Source organism: Vicugna pacos, chromosome 6 (assembly GCF_048564905.1).
Source record: "Vicugna pacos chromosome 6, VicPac4, whole genome shotgun sequence".
NCBI classification, from domain to species: domain Eukaryota; kingdom Metazoa; phylum Chordata; class Mammalia; order Artiodactyla; family Camelidae; genus Vicugna; species Vicugna pacos.
In genome coordinates this window covers 4,252,485-4,274,713 of record NC_132992.1, presented here as the reverse complement: position 1 = coordinate 4,274,713, position 22,229 = coordinate 4,252,485, and the positions used below count along the sequence as shown (strand labels likewise).

The window sequence follows — 22,229 nt, the reverse complement described above, 5'->3', positions numbered from 1 at the left end:
TATTTCTAGTGCCTGGCACACTGTAGGTGCTCATATTTGGTAAATCAGTGACTAGAAATCCAATGCCTACAGATATCCTGGAGATAAACACTGTCCAGCAAACAGCCACCTCAAACAAGGTAGGAAGAGAGGATGAGTTCTCACAGCAATGAATACACGGCGGTCTCATGCTGAGGCTGAAAGCAGTCACAAAGGCAACTTGGAAATTAGGAAAATACCTTTATTATTTTTGAAATGTTCCAATATTCAATGTAAAAACCACGATAGTGGCTTTTTCGCAACTTTACAAATTATAGAAATATGACTTTCCACCTTCTCTACAGAAATCTCCCCCCTAAATCAGACAGGGCTCCGTGAGGGCTGACACGGGGCAGGAAGGAGGGGCAGAGGATACAGCAGGTGGAACCGCCCTCTCTGGGCAGTCAGAGGCTTTTTCTGCACATTTAAAGCCCAGGCTGAGTCCCAGAGCCCTGTGACCCCTGTGAGGGAGGCTCAGGCCACACACATCTGTGGCACACTAAGGGAGGCCTCTATCTCAAAGGCCGGCCGCCCAGAGGAGAAGGCCTGCAGTGCGGCACTGTGGCCGACAGGCCGCGATCAAGGCAGCTTCGTGAGAACGAGAGCAGGAGGCAGGCCTGCAGCTCAAGTCCTTTTCTCTAAAATACGGCTAGGAAAGAGGCCATGGACATTGGCCAAATGGTGCTCTAGGTTTAGAAATTTCCCCTTTTACTCAGCTCGCAAAGACGAATTTGTCAAATAGCTATATATATATAAAAAAATCAGAAAACAAACATTTGGTTCCATTTCAGCTGTCATCAGCAGTTGGTAATTTTTAGAAAAAGACGACTTGAGTTGCTCATTGTTAAGTTCGTATTTTTTCTTCAGGTCTCTGACTCCTTCCTTTCTCATCCGTGATTGGGGTGGAGGGGTTACAGCTGCAGCAGAACGCTGTTTGTTGATTTGAGAAAACTGTGAGAAGTGTTTTGCACTCACATACAAAGCCTGAAGGAATTCAAAACGATCCCACCGATTTTTATGAGAAACATGACTGTTCCTCTTGGGTGTCTCAAGTCAAAACAAGGCAACCGCCTAGTGATTTATAGTCCCCACTACACATTTTCCGCCTTCCAGAAGGCATTAGAGAAAGGGCCAATGTCCGCCAGAAGCGATTGTAAACATCCCACTGACAGCTTGGACACTTTGTTTTTAAATGCAGCAGGACCTTCTCCTTTGGCCCTGGCAAAAAAAAAAAAAAAAAAAAAAAAAAAAAAAAAAAAAAAGCCACCTCCCTAAGACTTGTTTAGGAAGGAGCAGACAGGATATCTCCCCCAAAACCTAAGAGTGAGGGGCCAGCAGCCCCTGTTGACCAGAGTGTGGCTGAGAGCATCATCAAAGGCAATTGATACATTTATGGCATGTGAACGTTGTCCTGTGGTCCCCAACCGGCCCCCAGGCTCAGCCTGGCTGGATGTGGGGCACGGGAGGTACGGGACGAGCTGTCCTAAGGCACGTGGTTGAGGTGGCCCCTACACCAGGCCCAGAAAGATTATCGCTTTGCACGATTCCAAAAGTGCTGGAAAGCTGAGGAGTTGATGACACTCACTATGAGCAGCAGCAGCAGATACAGGGATATCATGACCGTAAACCAATGGCTGGAAACCCAGGAGAGCTGGCTTGAAGCCCTGCTTCAGGAGGAAGAAAGAATGATGTTGGTACAGAGAGAAAAACATTTTTTTAAGTGTATGCAACAACTCCTGGCTCAGAGGAGATGAAATGATGAATTTCATCCTCTGGGTGAGCCATGAAATGAAGCTTCATGCGTGCTCCTTTGCTCAAAAAGTCTGGGGCTATTTGCCCTGGTGCTGACACGCCTTTCACCAGAACATTTTTTAAATGTACAAAGACAGCTATGCAATGAGCTCATCCTGATCTTTTCTTTTATAGCCCCTCTTGTACCTTTTATAACCCATCTTTTCTTAAGCGAGGCTTTGGTATCCAGAAGAATGACCTCGTTAAGGGTGTCTGACCAGATGGCAGCAGATGGCAGGGTATTTAGCAGAAGGCTTTTCACTTTCAGACATGTACAGATACTGTTCTGCGCGAGGGAAATCCTCTCCGGCCCGCTGGGAGATGATCTAAGCTATCCAAGTGTGCACTGAAGAGACACTCCAGGAAGGAGTGGGAAAGGAATGGAATTTTCAAGTAGAAAAAGCCAGATGATTTCAGACCAAAGGATAATGTCCCCCAAACTCAGGAACCCTGTACAGATTTCCCAGATTTAAGAGAGGGAGGATTTTACTGGTTTATTAAATCCTGGAGCATGGAAACCACTGGTGTGTATGAGGAGGAGTCAAGAGAATTAAAAATAACCCACTCCTGTCTTACCTGCTCACCTGCTGCTCAGCCCCACGAGGAACTCTACCATCGACCTCAACAACGCAGCAAGATCCCAAAGTGACCCCCAAACCTGGAGAGCCCTGCTACAGCCTCCAGCACCACACTGCTGAGACGGGGTGGCAAATCCGCCACGGTCCTTAGGAGCTGAGGGGCCTCGTCTGCTGTTGGGCTCAACACACTCATTTTAGGGATAACAGTGAGGCATCTCAGGGCCAGAGAGGAGCAGGGGGAGGTCTGACAGCCACTGTGGGAAGTGACTGAGCTGGGCAGCACATAATCCCAGTCAGACCCAGACACTGCCCTGCCCCAAGTCAGTGGGTTTCAGAAACCTGGGCAACTGAGGGGCTTCACAGTTTGTGGCAACCAGTTTGGCCTCATTCAGTCCCTCAAGTTATTTGTGTTAACAAAGCTCTTCTTCATTAGAATATACAGTCTTCGGGCCAGGACCACACTTCATTCGACCTGTATTCATCACCTCATACCCCTCACATAGAGCAGAGAGCTTTATACACTTTGTACATGCTGACGTCTACGGCTGGGGGAGACGGGGTGCTGGTAACTAAGAGCCCAGCCTTCAGCCGTCCTCTTGGACCCACGTGGGGACCGTCCCTCTCACCTCTTGGGCTGCTTCTGTGCGTACACCAGCAGGTACTTGACTCGCAGGAGCTGGTTGTTGGTGACCACAAAGTACTTGGGAGGGATGTCGCCCCCTTCGCTGTGCTTGATTCTCGCTCTCCTGCGGTCTATCTCCTTGGAATCTGAAAAAGGAGAGAAAGCACAACTTTACAGGGGAAACACTCAATAATAAAAGCAGCAAAATATGAACAGGAACAGGTCAAGCCTCCTGGTCCTGAGGGTGGAGAAGCCCCATGTGTGTGTACTTGAAGCAGGACTGAAAAATAGGACAGAAAGGGGGAAGGGTATAGCTTAGTGGTAGAGCACATGCTTAGCATGCACGAGGTCCTGGGTTCCATCTCCAGTACCTCCTCCAAATATAAATAAAAAATAAGCCTAATACCTCCCCCTAAAAAAAAAAAAGAAAAAACAGAAAGAGGGAAAAAGGAACAGGAAAATATAAGGGATACAAGAGAAAACACAAAACAAAACTGAGTGGGGAAAGCAGAGGCCATGACAAAAAAATAACATGAGACTGGAAACAGGACTTGGTCTGAAACGAGCCTTTTAGCAGGCATTTTAAATTAACCATCCTGGATTTGAGCTTCTTAGAACACTTATCTCTCACTCTTTGTACCAAGACTTGTTTAAAAAAACAAAACCTTTTCTTTTAATAACATGAGCTTTACCGAAAAGAACCAAAAAACAACAACAAAAAACCACAAGAGGCCAAAGCTGCATGACAGCAGACGCTGGGAGGTTTTGTCCCGATGTTTAATGTCACCCTGGAAGCAGACTTCCCAGGAATTATAAATGTGAACGTTCACGCGCTCTGGTTTGGGAGAGTGGCGTCAGACCTGGGCCCGATCCTCGGGATTCCAGTTGTTTTACATTAGCGCCAGGAACAGACGGTTTTCTCAATTCTCCTTTTCTCAGTGCAACCCACAGGCCAGCTCTGGGGACTAGAACCACAGTTCTGTGACTCTTCTGCCTCTGAGGGCTGAAGAGGGGGGCACACAGGGCGAAGACGTAAGGGACGTATCCAGGGAGTGGACTGAGGCGGCCCACTCGTCATCCGCTCCCTGGAGAGCCCGGGATTTACTCCCATGGCCTCAGATGCCCCTCACATCCTCCAGGGGCTCCAGCACACGGCAGACAGCCTGGAGGGACGGGGTGTGGACCCACATCTTTACCTTCAGTTTAGCAAATGTTTGTTGAATGTCTCTGTGCTGATACCAGGTGCCCAAGAATGAATGAGACCCAGTTTCTGTCTTCGAGGAACTTGTGCTCTGGCCTCACATACTCGTTTTCATCTCCTCCAGCCCAATGCTTTGTCAGAGCGCTTGGACCCACCGGGATTGCTCCTTCCTCTGAGCTGCCCCCGAGGACCTCATCAGCACCCTCACCCAGCCCTCCCTACTACCTTGTAGTAAGGGATGCCCTTTCCATTGTGTGTTCAGGCCCTAAGGAGACGACTTACTCCTTGAGTAACTTATGCCTTGTTCTATGTTGCTTTGGACGCAGCCCACCCATTGGTGTGCAACGCACGCTCCACCCAACAGCTGGGCCAAAGGCAAGAGCCTGATACCCAGAGGCCGGCAGCCCGGGTCTGGGCCAAATGCTCACTCACCCTTCTTCTTCGTTTGGCACTTGACGTCTGGATGGTCAATGACCTCGCACACGGCCACGCAGCTAAGGATGGGGCCGAGGAGGCTGCGCTGCCACCCGTGGCCATGGGGGCTATAAATGAGGGCCAGGCTCAAGTCACTGGTGAGGTAGGTCCCTTCCCCAAACAAGGATGTCTGGAACGGCAGAGGTCAACAGAAGAGAAAAAGGGCTGGGTGATCGCGGAGCTGGAGCAGCAAGACAACACAGGTCTTTCTTCAACAGAGTTGTTAACATAAAATCGTCAAGCCCCTTTTTTCCCCAGCAAAAGGCATAACGTCAAATAATGACATGACATCATCACAGGGTTATTACAGAACACATTCCAAGCTGACAGCAGTTAACTGATAGGGATGTGGCTGACTAACCTGGCAAACTAGTAGTTCCAGCGGTCAAGGCTGAGAAAGGAAAACATAGGTATGAGTCCAAGTTTGAATCGTGCCTATGCCTCTGACAAGCTAGCCAGCTGTATAAACTCTTGGGGTCTCGGTTTCTGTATCTACAAGTGGTGATAACAAGGTCGTGGGTGAGGGTCCGGTGAGGTGACGCACACAAAGCACTATGCAGAACGCCTGGCACGTGACACAGCGGGCACTCCATTACCGGCTCTCATGTCACAGCCCGGCAGTAATTCCTGCTGCATGAATGTGTTAAGCATGGTGACACAGACGGGCTTGCAGAAGCAAAGTTATGCCCTTATGTACAGGGAGGGGTCACATCTGAGTGGGGAAAGTCATCTGAGTCACTACTTGGAAAAGAAACAAAGCTCTCAGACAGAAACTGGAACCAAATAAGGCAGGTCTACATGAGGGGCAGGGTAAGTTGCACTCTTTGTGTTGGTGTTGACCAAGCAAATGTCCAAAATTCTAGGAGGCAGGTCCCTGGTGGTAGGCGCTAACTTGGTGTCCTCCACAAGGAAGCATGCCAGGCGAGAGAATCTCAGGTAAAATAGCTGCACACTGAGGCTACAGTGGGCACAGTAAACACACGCTTTGCCCATGGCAGACATCAACAGTCAACTGTGATGCCGACATAAAAATGTCAATCGTGGCACTTACTCATACTGACTCAGAATCCTCAACACGACACACTAGGTAGCTACTACCAGTGGGTGGAATTTGACACGAGTTGAAATTCAATTGTTATCCTTGGGCCACAGTGTCAGTATCTTAAGACGATGAATGGACTCAAAAAGCTCACTGAACATTCTCCACTTGGGAACTGAGAAATGTCCTAATCAGTGGCACCAGGCTTCCCCAATTCTAAGCTGGGTCAGTGAAGCTTAGGGGAAATGAGATAAGCTTTGGCTTGGCCTTTTTACACAGTGTCCCCATGTCTCAAAAACTGACACAGGTCTTTTCCAAGCACACTGGATGTCCTCTCATCTGACCCCACGTCCATTCTCTGCTGATGCCTGCCATGTATACACCGTTCCCTAGACTCAAGAGCCTTAAGCAGTGGAGGACCACAGCAAGAAACTTGGCGTTATCTCTAAACGAACACAATCTCATAGCTTCAACTGAGGCAGGGAGGCTCCCTCAAGTAAAGCCCCTCACTGAAAACCCAGTCAGAGGCCAGAAGAGCATCCACGTCTCCAAAGGACTCGGGTGAGATGCTTCTAAGCAGCAAACTCCCTCGGGCACTGAAGTGAAGGTCTGGTGACAAGGCTGTCATCCGCAGGCAACTTCTCCAGGCCGGCTCTGGGGTAAAGCAGAGGCCCCCTGGATTCCAGTAGCCTGGCCGTAATAAAAAGCTGAGAGCCAGTGTAAACAAGCCCGTCATCCTCAGCAAAACCCAACTGTGCTAATTAGCTGTAGTCGTGTCGGAAAAGTCTCTCTGGCCTCGGGCTACATCAGCCACACTGGGTCCACGGTTGGTGGAGCCAGCCCCACAGACGAGGCAGAGGCTGGCACCGCTGGTTCCCTCTCCATCCTCTAAAAGCAGCCACTGCTTCCTCGGTACTTAAGTACAGGAAGAGCCTTCTGCATACATGAATGGTTTCAGTCCTCTCAGGACACCAGAAGGTGGGAAACAGTGTCCCGTTTTACAGATGAGGACACTGGCTCTGGGAGATTAAGTAAATTTGCCAAGGATGGCAGAGCTGCAAAGGTAGTCTTTTTGGCTCATCTGTACTCCTCTACCTACGCTTCACTGAGGGGCAAAATAAATGCCTGCAAAGGATGGGTGGTTGACACTGTTTTGGCTCCTAAAAAAGGGAGGAAAGGAGCTCAAGGAGGGAGGAAAAGGACCTCTCCTTGGCACATCCCTCAATTTCTCCAGGGGCCGACTCTGTTGGACTGCCCCCTAGGCAAGTGCTTCTCAAACTTCAACATGCACATAAATCACCCGGGAGCTTGTTAAAGTGTGATTTCTGATCCAGTGGTCTGGCGTGGGCCTGAGATGCCACAGGTCCAACAAGCTCCCAGGGATGCAGATGCCACTGGTCCAGGGACCATGCTGAGGAGCACGGGCTGGCCACTCATTAGGATCACCTGGTGACCTCTGACAGCATACTGATGCCTGGGCCCCATTCGCAGAGATTCTGATGTAATCAGTCAGGGACGCAGCCAGGCATTGGGATTTTTAATAGCTCCCCAAGTGACTCTAAACGTGTGGCCAAGGCTGGGAACCATCTTTAAACTGATGCTTCCCAAACGGTAATCAGTATAGGAATCACCTGGAGATCTTGTTAAACTGCAGGTTCTGATTCAGAAGGTCCAGGTGGGCCCAGGATTCTGCATTTTTACAGGCTCTCAGGCAATGCTGCTGCTGCTGGTCTGCAGACCACACTTTGAGCGGTGAGGCCTTGGCCAACCCACCCACCCCCACCCCACCAGCTCTGTGCCCCAGGTCGGCAGACTTGGGCCCCACCTTGTTCAGGTGGCAGTGCAGGCCATTGTGGATGATGGAATGGAAGTTTTCTAGGCGGCTCCCGTGGAAGGCGTAGATTAGATCTCGTTCTCCTTTGGTCTCATAAAATTTGGCGTTGGCTGGGTCAGAGTACTCGATTTCAAACAGGAAGTCCGGTATGGGGACAGGCGTGTGAGGGGCACCAGTCAGCTTCTGGATCTTCTCAAACTTGAGAACATGCAGGAAGTCACAATTTTATTTGAGAAGCTGGTAAAATGTGCTGCCAAAATGGCCTCCTAAAGCCCTGGGCTTAACTCCTGTGGGTCCTGCTCATGAGGACAAACGGTTTCCTGGGAATAAAAACAACTTATAAACAAGCTCAGAGCTTATAACTCAACACTGCTTTTCCCTAATATTTTTCCCTCCAGTAGGCTAACTGAGAAGCGTGAATTGCTCCTTCTAACTAAAGATCACTTCTAATTTTCCTAACACTTTCACATCTATTTCCTGCATTCCATCTTGACAAAAATTTTGAGAGGTAGAAAGGTATGATAAATTACAAAAATGGCCAAAACTTTTTCCTCCCATTCCTGTCCACGCACCCCTCTGCAATGTGAATTTGCAAGTGGAATTCCACCAAGATTCTATCAAGAGATGGAATCTATTTCTCTACCCCTTAAATCCGGGCTTGGCCATGTGACTTCCTTTGGCTAATGGGACCTTGGTAAACACGGCAGAGACTTGAAAAGGGCTTGGCCTTCCTCGTCAGCTGCTGGGAGCCCTTCACAAGCCCTGCTAGCCTTCTACAGGATGACAGCCTCACAGGGGAAGGCCCCAACCACAGCAGCCATCCCAGATATGTAAGGGAGGCTACCCTGGATCAGCCCCAGGTGAGCCAGCCCCCCCCAGAGGAACCACCCACCCAACCTACAGAATCATGAGAAGCGATCAATATTGTTTTAAGCCAGTAGATTTGGGGGATGGTTTGTTATGGAGCAAAAGCTAACTGATACAGAAGGGTAAGCTCCTTCCTAAAAGGTAATAATCCTCTTCAGGGTAGAGAGCACACCATCTCCAAGACTTCCAAACAGTAAATCACAGACCAAAGCCAGTCTGTGGTAAAGTTTTCTCTGGGTTGTGATTAAATGACAAAAATAAGGGCAATTTTAACAAATACTTTTATATGGATGTAAGGATGCCATGAGCCCTTCTTTGAAAGAACTGTCCTTTAGTCGGAGGTCAGGACCATCCTCCTTTTTTTGTATTAAAACATAGGGAGGATTTTTGTCTTTAGCAGGAACTTATAACATCAAATGCTCTTAGATTAAAATTGATTAATTAAGTGAAGTTCAGTAGAGCCAAACCCCCTGCTGCTGCTTAGAGGAAAGAACACCAGATTAGGGATCTGCCGGTCCTACAGTCTGACCCTTGTCAGCCCAGCCTGTGCCTGGGAGACCCCAGCCAGGCAAGGGAAACCAAATCATGGAATGTCTGGCCTGTGCCAGAAACTGTACTGGGGGGATGACACATATTCTGTTACAGCTCCCTTCTGAGGTAACTGTCAATGTTCTCAACTTACAAGTGGGGAAAAGAAGACTCAATAACAACAGATAGGATTGGGATTTGAACCCAGAGTCTGAGGATTTCCACCCCTTCGGGTTCTGCCTCTCTGTTTCCTGACCGCTTGACGAGGTCAGTGTTTCTTAAGCTGTGGTCGAGGGTCCACCCTTACCAGAATTACCTGGGGTGCCTGTGATACCCAACATTCACTGAGCCCTTAGTCATTGTTCTAAGTAAGAAAATCTATTTAATGCTCTATTATTATCCCCATTTTACAGATGAGGAGACTGAGGTAATGATATGCACCCAGTAACCTGCTCAAGGTTGCACAGCTAGTACGAGGGAGAACACGGCTTTGCATCACGAGTGTGCAAGTTCCTGGACCCCACTCTAGACAGAGAATCAGAATCTCTGGGGATGAGGTCCAGGAATCCGCATTTCCAACAAGCTGCCCAGATCATTCCACTGCATAAAGATATTCCAGATCCCTTCAGTGCTCAGACTCTGTGATCCTAAAGACCAAAAAGTCTCACCTTTGACTTCCCTGCACTGTGAATTGTCAGGACCTTTGAGGATAAAATCCAGCTCACCAGGTCCCAGGCCCATTTGTCCTTGTCTCCGGAGGACTGAAGAAGTTCGTTCAGGTTGGGTAACTTGCTAGCATCTGCAAGCTGGAGTGAGGAAAAACCTCCATTAGCAAGGATCCTGGACAAAATGATAATAACCAGGTGCCCTCTAGTGGTGAGGCAGGCGACTTGCACTTCTTTCATGTTTCAGGGGATTTCTTAGGAGGGAAATTCACAGGTTTAGGATCCTTTTCCAATAATGCCCAGCTCCAAACGCTCTGAACACTGAAAGGCTGTTCTGTAACTGAATCGGTACAAAACCTGACCTGAACCGATGTGAGGTTCGTTGAATCTATTTATCCCACTTTGCGTTACTACTGATACATTTTGCTGCAGGAATGGAGCAGATGTTACCACATACCTGGTATATACACGTGTGAGCAAAGGGCTACCAAAGCCTTTTTCCTTCAGCATGAGTTAATTAACTTCTTGTTAGCCTGTTCCCTTGAGACCAGACAAAGATAATAAAGCAACTACCTACATAACCAGGCAACATTGCTTATGGTAAAGATGACCCAGAATGGTAAACTACATCTGGACTGGAAGAAACCGTTAGTGGGGGATCCAAGGTTTGGGGCTTCCGAGTGACTTTTTGTAAGGACCCTGGCAGCTAGATCTGTGGTGTTCTTACTAGAGGGACCTGCCTCTGTCCCTGGAATGTGGGGCTTCATTAGACCAGAGCAGTTCCTGCTCCATCCCATGTGAATCTCATCTTCTTACACCTGAGCTGTCACTATTAGGGGCAAAGACGAGCTCCTGGACCTCTTCGTGGACCACAGCAAGGACTTCGGCAGAAACAACACACCCTGCTGTGAGCTGTGAGCTGTGATCGTCCCAGAGCTTCCTGATTTCAGAGTCTGAATTTTGAAACACATTTGGTGCCGAGACTTCTGATAAGGGACTGGGTACCTGGACTAACAGATAGCTTACAAGGTATTTGTAGCTTCTGCTCAGAAATTAAAAGTGGCTAGAAATTAAATCTCTGCAGCATGGCATTTAAAACGCCACTGCAGACTGGTGCCATCTGTGAACATACCTCCTCCAAACTTGGCTCACTCTGGCCCCTGGCATGCTCCTTCCCCCACCTCTACCAAGCCAGGCAACCCCTGTCCTCCAAACCCCTAAAGCACTCAGCCCCAGTACCCTCTCCCCCGAGTGGACAGGACTCCTGGAGACCAAGGACTGTCTTGCGTTTTACAAACTCTCCTGTTTCCTGGATGTAGAGGAAAGAGCGGACAGATCTTGGTCTAAATCCCTGCTCCTTAGGCAAAGCACTAGACCTGGCTGAGCCTCGATCTCCTAACACGGGAACCCTACTATCTCCATGCAGGCTGTCGGGAAGATTAGAGAAGGTAACAGAATCACAGGGCCTGGTCTATACACTGCATGTCTATTTCTTTTCTTCTTACTTGTATTTCTCCCTGGCCAAGACACACCTTTGCTAGGGATGTAGTTGGTACCTCATGAATACCAGTGGTTCTTTTCCACGTTGCTAGAAATTTCACTGTTGCCAACCGTGGGGATGGAAAGGGGCTTTATTTCTTAACCCTGTAACTGAAAGTCAGAAATATCTCAGGGCTGCTTTATTCCTGTCTGTATTTTCCAAGACTCAGCCAATAGCCTCAGACTTCTGATAATACTATCTCTATATGCCTTGTGGGCCATCAGGGAGGATCCCATTAAAAAACAGGGGTGTGTAGATGCTCCACGTGTGTTGGTGCTACACAGTGGGGAGGCAGAAAGGTAAATAATTATGACTTAAAACTACTCGTTGTTGTAACAATGATGGATACAAACTACTAAGGGGACCAGGCGGGACACCTGTTGCGTAGGGGCTGGGAGAAAAGGGGGTGGTCGGGACAGGCTTTGCAGGGGAGGTGCCTGTGACCAGGCTTGACGTGCAAGGGCACAGAAGTGCAGCATGTAGACAGGGACGTGGATGGATGGCGAGGTGGTTAACTGTGTGGGCTCTCCTTCCAGGGGGCCCAGGTCCACCCCTTACTAGCTGTGTGACCTGGCTGAGTTGACCTCTTGTGTCTCAGTTTCCTCAAACACATAATTGAGATAGTATCAGTAGCCACTTCATGGGCTCTCTGTGAAGATTAATCAAACTAAAGCAGTACAGGGGGGAGGGTATAGCTCAAGCAGTAGAGCGCATGCTTAGCATGCACAAGGTCCTGGGTTCAATCCCCAGTACTTCCTCTAAAAATTAATAAATGTAATTACCTCCTCTCCCCCCCTCCAAAAATGAAAGAATAAACAAAGTAGTCCAGAGCTTAGAGCACAGGAAGGTGTTAAGTTAGTGGGACTGCCATGATGGTTGTCGTCATTAACTGCAGACAGTTGGGTGTGGCTGGAGCCTAGAGTCTGGGGGAGGGGTTGCCAGGAGGAGCAGGAGCAAGAGGGTGATTTGGGATCAGCCTGTGAAGGGCCTTGTACCCTCTCGGGGACTCTGGCCTCTGTTCTATAGGAATCACGGAGCTGCTAACGGTACCTGGAGTTGCATTCCAAATGGTGTCCCCTCAGGTACCCCTCGGCCTCCCCTGACCCTCTTTTCTACTCCTGGTCCACACGTGTGATGCCAGGGCCAGAGCAGAGTTCTCTCTCCCATGACCACTGTTTCCATCACCGCTTTCCAATCCCACCTGTGAGCCACAGCCTTTGTCAACAGCCCAGACAGAGGCACAGGGAGCCCCACAAAGGGACCGCCAGCTAAGCCAGGCCCCTCTCAGGGCTTCCGTCTGTGAAAGTGGGAGAGAGCCCTCCCTACACTGAGCTGGGCCCAATCCTCACCTGAGCTCCCCTGGGGCCAGGCCTCTTCCAGGGCCCCCAGTGTGTCCTGCTGGGCTGCCCTCTTTGTCCTCACTTTTAACCCCTCCACTGACCTCCCCCGTGTCCCATTTCACTTTTCAAGCTACTCTGAAAAAATTAATCTGCTACAAAAAGTTGACAGGATTCTTCCTCTTATGACCAAAACCTTTCTGCATTTGAGCAGGGGTTTTTGAGGTCCAGGCACCCAAGCAGGGTTGCCAGATAAAATACAGTCTGCTCAGTTATATTGGAGTTTCAAAAAAAATTTTTGAATTTCAGATAAACAACAATTTTTTTAAGATAAATATAACCCATGCAATATTTAGGGCATACTTGTACTAAAGCAATTATCTGTTGCTTCTCTGAAACTGAAATTTTAAGTAGGTGGCCTATATTTTTTATCTGCTTATCTAGCAACCCTCCCCTTAACAAGGCCCTTCAGAATCTTGTCTAGCGTCGGCCTAACAGCACCTCTGGCTACAACTTCCCACCTGCTCCACCACGTTGCTCCCCGCTGCACTACGTCTCTCCTCCACTGTGTTTCTGCAGCTGCCCAGCATAACATTCAGTCTGCAAGGCCATCTCCCCTCTCCCTGACCACACACGACCTCTGTGCTCCCCTGGTGCTCAGTGCAGAATCCTACACTGCTACTTGACTCTCTGGAGCCATCTCACATCTGCTTGGGACAAACACTCCCTGAGGGCCAACCACATCTTACTTATCCCAGAGCCCCGGAGGCCAGCCTGGAGTCTGGTATGAAGTTCGGAATGAGATAGTAACAGCCACTATTTGCTGAGGCCTTATGTGCCAGGCACTGGGCTAAATGCTGCACAAGCAGCGTCTCATCTTATCCTCACAACACCCTGTTTTAAAGGTGATCGTCAGAGAAATGCAAATCAAAACTACAATGAGATATCGCCTCACAGCTGTCAGAATGGCTAGCATCTACCTAGCTAGCTACCACTCCTGGGTATGTATCTGAAGAAAACAAAAACACTAACTCGAAAGGATACGTGCACCCCAATATTCATAGCAGCATTGTTTACAATAGCCAAGATATGGAAGCAACCTAGGTCCCATCAACAGATGAATGGATAAAGATGGGTGTGTACACACACACACACGTGCTGTGGAATACTACTCAGTCATAAAAAAGAATGAAATGTAGCCATTTGAAACAACATGGATGTACTTGGAGGATGAAATAAGTCAGACAGAGAAAGACAAATACTGTATGTTATCAATTAATCACCTGAAATGTATATAATATTGTAAATCAGTTATACCTCAATAAATTTTTTTAATTTCCAAATAAAAATAAAGATGGAGACACTGAGGCTTGGCGAGTTAAGTACCTTGCCTAGGGACACACAGCTATTCAGTGGCAGGGCAGGGACATGAAGCCAGGTGGTCTCTCCTCCCCTGTGCTCCAGAGTCCATTCTCTGTGATGCTCTCCTACCAAATCAGTGGAGAAATTTAGTAGTGGACTGTGTATTTTAACCCAAAAGAGCAATTCCAGGTGAACTTTAAGAGGCTGCTTGGGAAGCTTCGGGCATGTTTCCTGAATTACGCAAGCAGGGCAGCTACTGGCTGTGCCCAAGCCCTGTCAAAGGCAGGGAGAAAGATGGATGCCATGCGCAGTACGGAGCAGGGTCAGGAGACAGAAAGCTCTCCATCTAGACAAGACTTACGAGGCACAGTTCATGATAGTAGAGCGCATTTATCAACAGATTGAGGAGAAAGTGTTTAGGAAGAAGGCAGGCATTTCTGGGGGCTCGGGGGAAGGCAGAGGGAAGGGTTTACGGAAGCAAGGATGGGAGTGGGCCCTGAAGTGACGGGGGGAGTTTAAGAAGCAGAGAGAGAGAGCATTCCCAGTGGGAAGGAGTGCGCAAAGACGCAGTGAACAGTCCCAAAGGGTCATCCGGGGTCAAATGCTCCCAAGGCCAGAGAGGTGATGCAAATGAGTAAGAGGTTGTCTAGGAAAGAGTGGTGAAGACTCTGCTGAACTGGAGACCCCTGGCCTAGCAAAGGGCTCAGCCACCAACCCCTAGCTCCAGCTGCTTTCTGCCCAAGGGCAACCTCCACCCAGGCTGGGGAGCCTTTGTTTTTAAAAGAAATCAGCAAGCTGCATTTTTTTAAAAAAATTTCCCAATTTCTAAAAGATAAGAAGGCAAACAAAACCAGTCATCCCACAGGCCACACTTCATAGCCCCTGCTCTGAGCAGTAAGGAAGCATTCAGTTGCAGAAGTGGCCGTGGAGCCTGGGCAAGTTCTGAGTGGTGGGCAGTGCCAGGCAGTCACAGGGGTTCGAGAAAGGAAGTCTCAGGAAAGAGGTGGTTAGGGTGACTGAGAAGCCAAGGCCAGGGAACCAGCAGGGGGCAAGCAGAGGAGAGAGAGGGCCAATGACCTCAGAAGGAGACAATTCAATTTCCCTGCTTCGAATCAGCCCAGTGGAGACTTTGCAACCATCCAGATCACAATCTCCTGGGGCAGCAGCCCAAGAATCTCTGGTTAGGGAACTTGACACAGGTGATTCTTATCACCACGAAAAGGTGGGGATACTCAGGTTTAGATGTTAAGCAATGTTGTCCTAGAAGGGCTGGCAGCAGGAAAGAACATCCGAAAAAAATTCCTGCCTAGGAAGATGCCAGAGGTTATAATTACTAGCCGTGGGTGGAGGTGCTAGAAGGAAGTGATCCAAAGGCACAGCCAGGGTCTCCAACCTCTGGGACCTGATAGAGTGACACCTGGAACAGTGGGGTGGGCTGCTGAGACGATGGTGGGAAAGATGGATGGCACAGTTACACCGCTACATCCAGGTACACCTACCTTGCTTTGCACAAACCTAAGGTATGAAAATCCAGATTTACTAAAATAGAATGGGAGTGAGAGTCTACCTTATAAGAGTCCTCTACATAAAAAGAGTCACCATGGGGACCCTCTAAAGGGGTGGTTCTCCACCCTGACTACACACCAGCATCACCTGGGAGCTGGAGGGTGGTCGGTCTACCACCAGCACATATACTGATTGGCTGATGGTGATGGAGATGGTAACTGCTGAGTTGTTAGGGAGATTAACTGAGTTACATGTGAAAAAAAAAAGCTCAGAATAGGCAAGTACTAAGTACCACTGCTATTGTGCAAGTGTAAGGCACTGTATTACTATTACTGTGATTCGGATCTCCCTCTCTACTGTGACCCAACCTGCTGAGGAAAGGCCGGCATTCCTGGGACAGCTGGGAAGGGAGGAAATGGCTTTTACTGGAAGGTTGACCCACCCTGGGCTCCACATCACCCTCCCTTAGGCTGAGACATCTTTCTAGTCACATACCCAACGACGGTCACATCACATACCTATGTCTGTATACTTTTTCGCTCCCACTCCTCAAATGCCATCTTTGAGAATACAAAGGTAATCCGAGAGACTGAGAACTGTACACTGAGATACAAGAATGTCCCTAAAGGTCCCTTAATAGACTAGACTGAATCTGATTGTTACCATTTCCTCACTAACCAGCAGGTGGGTACCAAGCACCCATGAAAATGATCAAATCAATCAATAGGAAAAATTTTAAACTACGTATGCTCTGCAAATAAACAAAAAACCCCCAATGCCCAGGCTCCACCTCAGACCAATTAAACCAGAATCTCTCGGGGTGGAGCCCAGACATCAGTATCTTCTAAAGCTTCCCAAGGAAAGCTCTATGCAAGCCGAGGTTGAGACCCTTATAAAGAATGATCTCCCCAGCAAATGTTAACATTCCATTTCCAGTCTGGAAATAAGCATTAAAGTCTTCCTTAGAAAGGCTCACTAGCCTTTGAGCCAGCAATTTCACCTTTTGGAATTTATTTCAAGAAAATAACTAGCAATGTAAACAATGATTAAGGTAGAAGGATGTTTACCAGAGCATTATTTATAAGAGTAAATTTGTTAAAACTGTGTAGGAACCCAGAGGAAGGAAGTGGAGGCACAGAATAAGATGAGGTTCCAGCTACATCTTGAAGGGGGAAGGAGAGTCTGCCTGCACAAAGAAGGGGATGGCTTGGAGAGGGCAGGCATGCCCTGGGGTCAGGAAAGCAGCTTATTCACATTTTAACCCAGACACTGAGGAGTCAGCTCGTCTACGCAGTGCAACCCAGAGACCAGAACCAGGAAAAGTCAACTAGAGCAGTTCGGCCCCAAAATAGTAGGTGGGAATAGGACAGGCCAGATGCAGTGCTTCTCAGGTTTCACTCTGCACACCAGCACCCAGGGACCTCGTTAACGTGCAGATCTTGATTGGCAGGTCAGTGCCCAGGTGATGCTGATGCTGCTGGTCCTCAACCATGCTCTGGGTGGCCATGGGCAGGAATTAATACAAAGGAGCCATTCCTACCCCACCTCCCATCCCCAGATAGGGGCTGCAAGCTAATGGAGAACCAGGGCATGGTGCTTCCTAGGGGAAAAACAAAACAAAAAATCCTTACAGCTGTGACACCAGTGACAAGATTCTGTGTTGTGACTCAGGAATGTGAACTGGGATAGCTCAACCTAAAGCTTGAGGGGCGAAGATGAGGGCTATAGGACATTCCCAGAATGCTACAGATTCCCTGACCTGATAAGAGCTTAGCCAACCCTTGTCCCAAGGAACAAGGTCAGAAATGCTCAGCCTGGCCAATCAGCACATACCCAATTTGATTCCTCAAACATCTAAAAAGTACCTGGTCCCAGGCCAGACACTGCGAATACAAAGAACTCCTACAGTGAAATCGAAGTGCTGACTCAGAATAGAAATGTTCTCAAAACATGGCACCTGAGAGATGATCTGGGACTTTGGGGGCTGGGACAGAATAAAGCCAGAGTCAAGCAACAGCCCAGAGCATGGTTCAGCGGTGGGCAGTCTCAGGAAAGCAACAGTCCGGAAAGTAATTCAAGCCAGAGCTCTGATTTTTGGAAACTGCAACACATGTGCTACAGGTGTGTTGTGACACCTCATAGTGTGGAGAAAATTAATTTTAAATGGCTGAGAACGATACACTGTTTTACATTACTTCCAAGTGCTTTTAGCTCAACAAATGAAAATGAGAGACATTTTAAACAGCTCCGTACCTTCCTCCTTCAGGGAACCACAAAATGATCCCGAAGGCTGAGTCCAGATATGATTCCCTTTTAAAAGTTAACCTTTGAGTCAGAGAGACAGTTTCAGATGCCAAGATCTCTGCAGCTTTTCTGTAACTCATGTAACATGTGGTAAAATGAAACCTGAAGCGTGTTTACCTAAGAACGTGCGCATGCCCCCAGAGGCCGTGCCAGGCCCTGCCCGGTGAGCCGCCTTCTCAGAAAGTGCCCCTGAAAGCCATGGCTACAGACAGCCAAGAATCTGTGCGGCCTGCGCTAGCTTCCCTAACAACGGTGTCCAGTAAGGAATATGGCAACAGGATGGGGTGGTAAGAATCTGTCCGTGTTTCTCCAGTGGCCCCCGAGAGAAAGGGTGCACCGTCTAAAACTGGCACCATGAGCCCTGTGCACGGGACAGCCTGTCCGTACAGAGCAGGTGGCTATTTGGGGCCACCCGGATTGCTGACACTCTCCTTAGGGAGTACAGGTATGGGAGGAAGGGTATGCCCCAAACTGAGGGCACTGATACCTACGGGGAGGGATATGGGATGGGGTGAGCTCTATCAGGGGCGCTGGTACTTATTCGTATCACTTGGATTTTTTGTAACAAGAATATACTTAAACATTACTTGTGTAATTAAAACAAAATTTTTCAAAAGCATGAAAAAAATCAATTCCAAAGCTCCTTTTGCATTTATCCCATATTCATCAAAGAAACCTGATTTCTGTTTCCCAAGATGACCTTCCAGCAGAAAGAGAATGCACTGAGCATTCTAGTCCATTTGGATGTTTCTTGGCAAAAATTAATAAAGCACATGGTGGGGCATCATCTCTAGTGAGTTTGGTCCCTATGACCCCAATCTCTCTTCCTCTGTCTACTGCCTCTCTATACCCTTGCCACCACAGGGGCCTTTCAGAAATGTACCCTGGACATCACCAAAGCCCTCCCTAACCCAAAGATAAAATCCACACATCTTAGCAGGACATGCCCAGCCCTGCTTGCTCTGGCTGTCCTCAACTTTTCCTGTTCCCCACGAAAGCCATCCTAAAGTATAGACTTGTCCTTCTCAGTGAGCTCCTGGTTTTCTGACTATCCTGCCATCCTCCTGAAATACCCCTTTCCTATTCTCTGCTCCTTGAAATCCTCCATGTTCCTAGGGACTCAGCATGGCTTCATAACTACCCCTGGTCAGTGCTCCCCGATTCCAGCCCACCGCCAAGGGCTGGGGTCCCTGCTCTGGGCTTCCATGTTGTAATAAAGGGCTTAGTCCCTATTATAGCTGAGCAGACTGTTAACCTCCCCTTGAGTCTTTCATTCTGTATCCTTAGCACCTGGTCCAGAGCAGGCGCTCCATAAATATCCATTGACAAAACTGGAGAAAGTTACATCCCCAATGCTCTGATACCACAAACTCACAAAATTGAGTATCTAAACCTGCAGAACAAACCACAGGGGAAGTCAGTCTGTTTCCCTCTTTCTCCGACCTCCTACTCCCGGTCCCTAAAACCCCTGCGCACTGTGGTCAAGGCCTCAGATGCTCTCGACACATCCCTTGCTTAAGCTGCAATGGACCAGGTAGGGGCCAGGAGGCTGGGCCATTGTCCCTTGACCTTCTGAGTGATAGCAAAGAGGGAACGCAACACTGCCCACCTCATCAGAGATAATTCTAAACATGTTAATTCTAAACATGTTAATTCTAAACATGATTAACATTCTGTTAGTGTGGTTCATAACATTAAGAGATTTTCTAATGTTGAACTAATTTTGCATTCCTGGGATAAACCCAACCTATTAATAAGAAGTATTCTTTTCATATACTGCTAGAGTCAGGATCCTAATTTTTTATGGAGAATTTCCATATTCATACTCGAGTGACACTGGCCTATAATTTTCTTTTCTTCTATCATCCTTATGAGATTTAGTATCAGATTACACTAACCTATTTTTCAACACTGGAAGAATTTGTATAAAACTGAAATTACTTATTCCCTCAGTGATCGGTAGAACTCACCAATGAAACCAAGTAGGCCTGGAGTTTTCTCTGAAAGTCATTGAGTACTAATTCTGACTTTAATGACTATAATGATTACAGGCTTCCAATTTTGTATTTCTTACAGAATCAACTTTTAAGTTACATTTTTCTAGGTAATTCCATTTAGATTACAAAGATAACTGATATCTGGAATGTTGACCCTGAGGTGAACTCTGCAAGAAATTAAGTGCGTCCTGAATCATCAGAGGAATAACAGCCCACTTATGTACTGTCCATATGTTATAATTTATAGCAGTACTGCCCACATGTTACCTCATCTGAAGATAGAGGTCCAGCTGGCTTTGGGGATTTTTTGTGTCGAATTATTTGCAAAGGGATAGATAACTTCCTATTTAGCAGAATAAGTTGATTCTTACCAACATCCTCTTGTTGGCCACACTAGAAAACGTTGTGGAGGCCTGTGCAACTGTTGAATTCCTCACTTCACCCCTGGGAGTCACTTGTATTAACAAGAGGCAGCCATCAAGTGCCTTGGGAGGGTCAACATTAGGGTGCCGGGAGTGTTCTTAGCTCCTGGAAACCTTCCCCAAGGCCAGGCTGGGAATGTCAAGTCTAGGGGCTGGCACGTTCACTAACGCGAATTCCACAGGCAACGTGGCCGTGGACAGCGCCGGGGGACAGCACACTCACCAGGGCCTCGAAGTCCTTGCAGTCGTGGCGGGCATAGGACGCGGGGAAGGGCCGCAGCACGGAGTCGCGCTTGTAGCTCTGCAGGGCCGAGGCGAAGAAGCTGCAGCGGAGGTCGGCGGCCAGCACGTCGCGGCCTGCCGCCTCCCTGACCGCCGCCCAGCTCGCGGGCTGCATCCCGGGTCGCGGCGCGTTGCCGCGGGAGACGCGTCGGACAGGGGCTGGGGCCGAGCCTGCGGTCAACGCGGGGCTGGGCCCGGGGACAATGGGCCAGAGGGGGCCGGGGTTCCCAGGCGTGGGGCGGGCTAGGCAGAGGGACGAGATGACAGGGGTGAGAACGTGCTGGGGGATGTCTTCGGCGGGCGCCGAGCCGCTCCCTGCCCAGGGAGACGCGCCGGTTGGGGAGAGGGACCCGGCCCGGATCCCGGGTCAGCGCGGGGGGTTGGGACTGGGGATAATAGGGCCGGGCGGACCGGGGAATCCCAGGCCTGGGGGAGGGGCTGTGACACGGGATGAGACGACAACGTACTGACACGTGTCCTCCGTAGGTGCCTGGGTGGGGGCACCCCTCCAGCGAGGACGGCGGGCCAAGCTCCCTCCCCGCGCCGGGCGAGGCTGCGGCGCGGCGCCGGCCTTCCTGCCCCACCTCCGGCCTGCGCCGCCGAAGCCCCGGCGCTCGCGCGGCTGCCCTCGGCGCTGCCTGCGTCCTGCCAGCCGTGCGCGTCCGCTGGGCGTGCGCTCCCCGCCGGAGGGACTCCCGCGCCCCGCCGCGCGCCGGGGCCTACCTGCCCTCCCCGCAGCCGCGCGCCCGGCGCGGCCTCGCGCCCCGCCCAGCGCGGCGAGGGCCCTCCCCTTCCCGCGCCCGTCTCCGCCCCCGCCCCGTCCCGGGCGCAGGGTGTGTCCGCCCGTCCCCACCCGAGTGGTCCCCCGCTGCAAGGTGTGCGGCCCCCGCGGAATCAGCCACGCCGCGGCGGACCGTCCTCACGGAAGCGGCGAGTAGACGCTGACCCAGGCGCCCTTTCGACCCGCTCTTGGACTTGCCTTTGTCGCAGCTCTGCGGGCTGAGCCTACTTGGCTCTCCTGGGGAATTGCTCCTACCTAACTGCCTCCCTCTTCACTCGCTTCCCTCCAAAACAGGCTGTGCGGAAGGAGCTATTTAACACACAAGGAAACTGAGTCTCTCAGAGCTGCCATGATTGCCCAAAGTCCCACGGCCCGATGGTGTGAATCTGAGATTTTGAAAACCAAAAGACCTTTCCTCAGCCGTTCAGCCTCAGCATTCTCTGCATTGCTTAAGTCTCTGGCGTCTCAGATAATACGTGCCAAGATCCTCCTTTGGGACCCTCCCTGAAAGAGAGGCTGGAGATACAAGTAATGGAGGAGGGCAGAGGGGAGACTGACCTAACTATGCTGGAGGGAAGGGACTAGAATCCCATCCCCTCTTCCAACTCACAACCTCATTAAAGAAAACCCCACATTTTGGCCTCATGGTCACATAGAAACCTAAGCATAGGCCATTGCTAATTCCCACACCAAGAAGCCACTCAGTACCCTGCCCACACCTCCACACCCCAGCATCCTCGGAGTGGAACTTCCCTACCGTCTGCATCCAAGCTGAGCAGGACCCTAGCTTCACAGGAGAAGTGGTCCCTGCTGTTGGATTGTACGTATGATTTTTGGAAGAAGCCCAGCCCCCACAGAGGTTCCCAGGCCAGACAATGAGGGCTGGCTGCTTCCGGGAGTCCCCATCATCCCCTCATTGCTATGAGTCCTGGACTGGTCCAGAAGCATCAAAGAGTGTCTGAGAGCCTTTTGGCCTCAGACAAGGCCCCTAATGCCCTCAAAGTCCTGGGGGCCTCATGGGACCCAGGAAGCCTAACACAGCTGCGAAGCTCAGGCCCAGAAAGGCAGAGCTCACAGCAGC

At 49.6% G+C, this 22,229-nt stretch overlaps 1 protein-coding gene across 3 annotated transcripts; it reads right to left on the bottom strand.

The window, feature by feature from the left end:
- Positions 1-203: 203 nt before the first annotated feature.
- PARP16 (poly(ADP-ribose) polymerase family member 16) lies at positions 204-20,967 on the bottom strand. 3 transcript variants are annotated; one of them, XM_072962219.1, is made up of 7 exons: positions 20,835-20,967; positions 20,309-20,610; positions 9,621-9,758; positions 7,549-7,755; positions 4,643-4,814; positions 3,014-3,155; positions 204-1,685 (listed from the first exon to the last, which is right to left on the bottom strand). In XM_072962219.1, exons 2-7 carry the CDS (start codon positions 20,480-20,482, stop codon positions 1,547-1,549), a joined length of 972 nt encoding a protein of 323 aa, XP_072818320.1. In that variant the 5' UTR covers positions 20,483-20,610; positions 20,835-20,967; the 3' UTR covers positions 204-1,546. The 3 variants fall into 3 exon arrangements, with proteins under 3 accessions (XP_072818320.1, XP_072818321.1, XP_072818322.1); XM_072962220.1 differs by having other exon boundaries at positions 204-1,682; XM_072962221.1 differs by having other exon boundaries at positions 9,678-9,758.
- Positions 20,968-22,229: the final 1,262 nt, after the last annotated feature.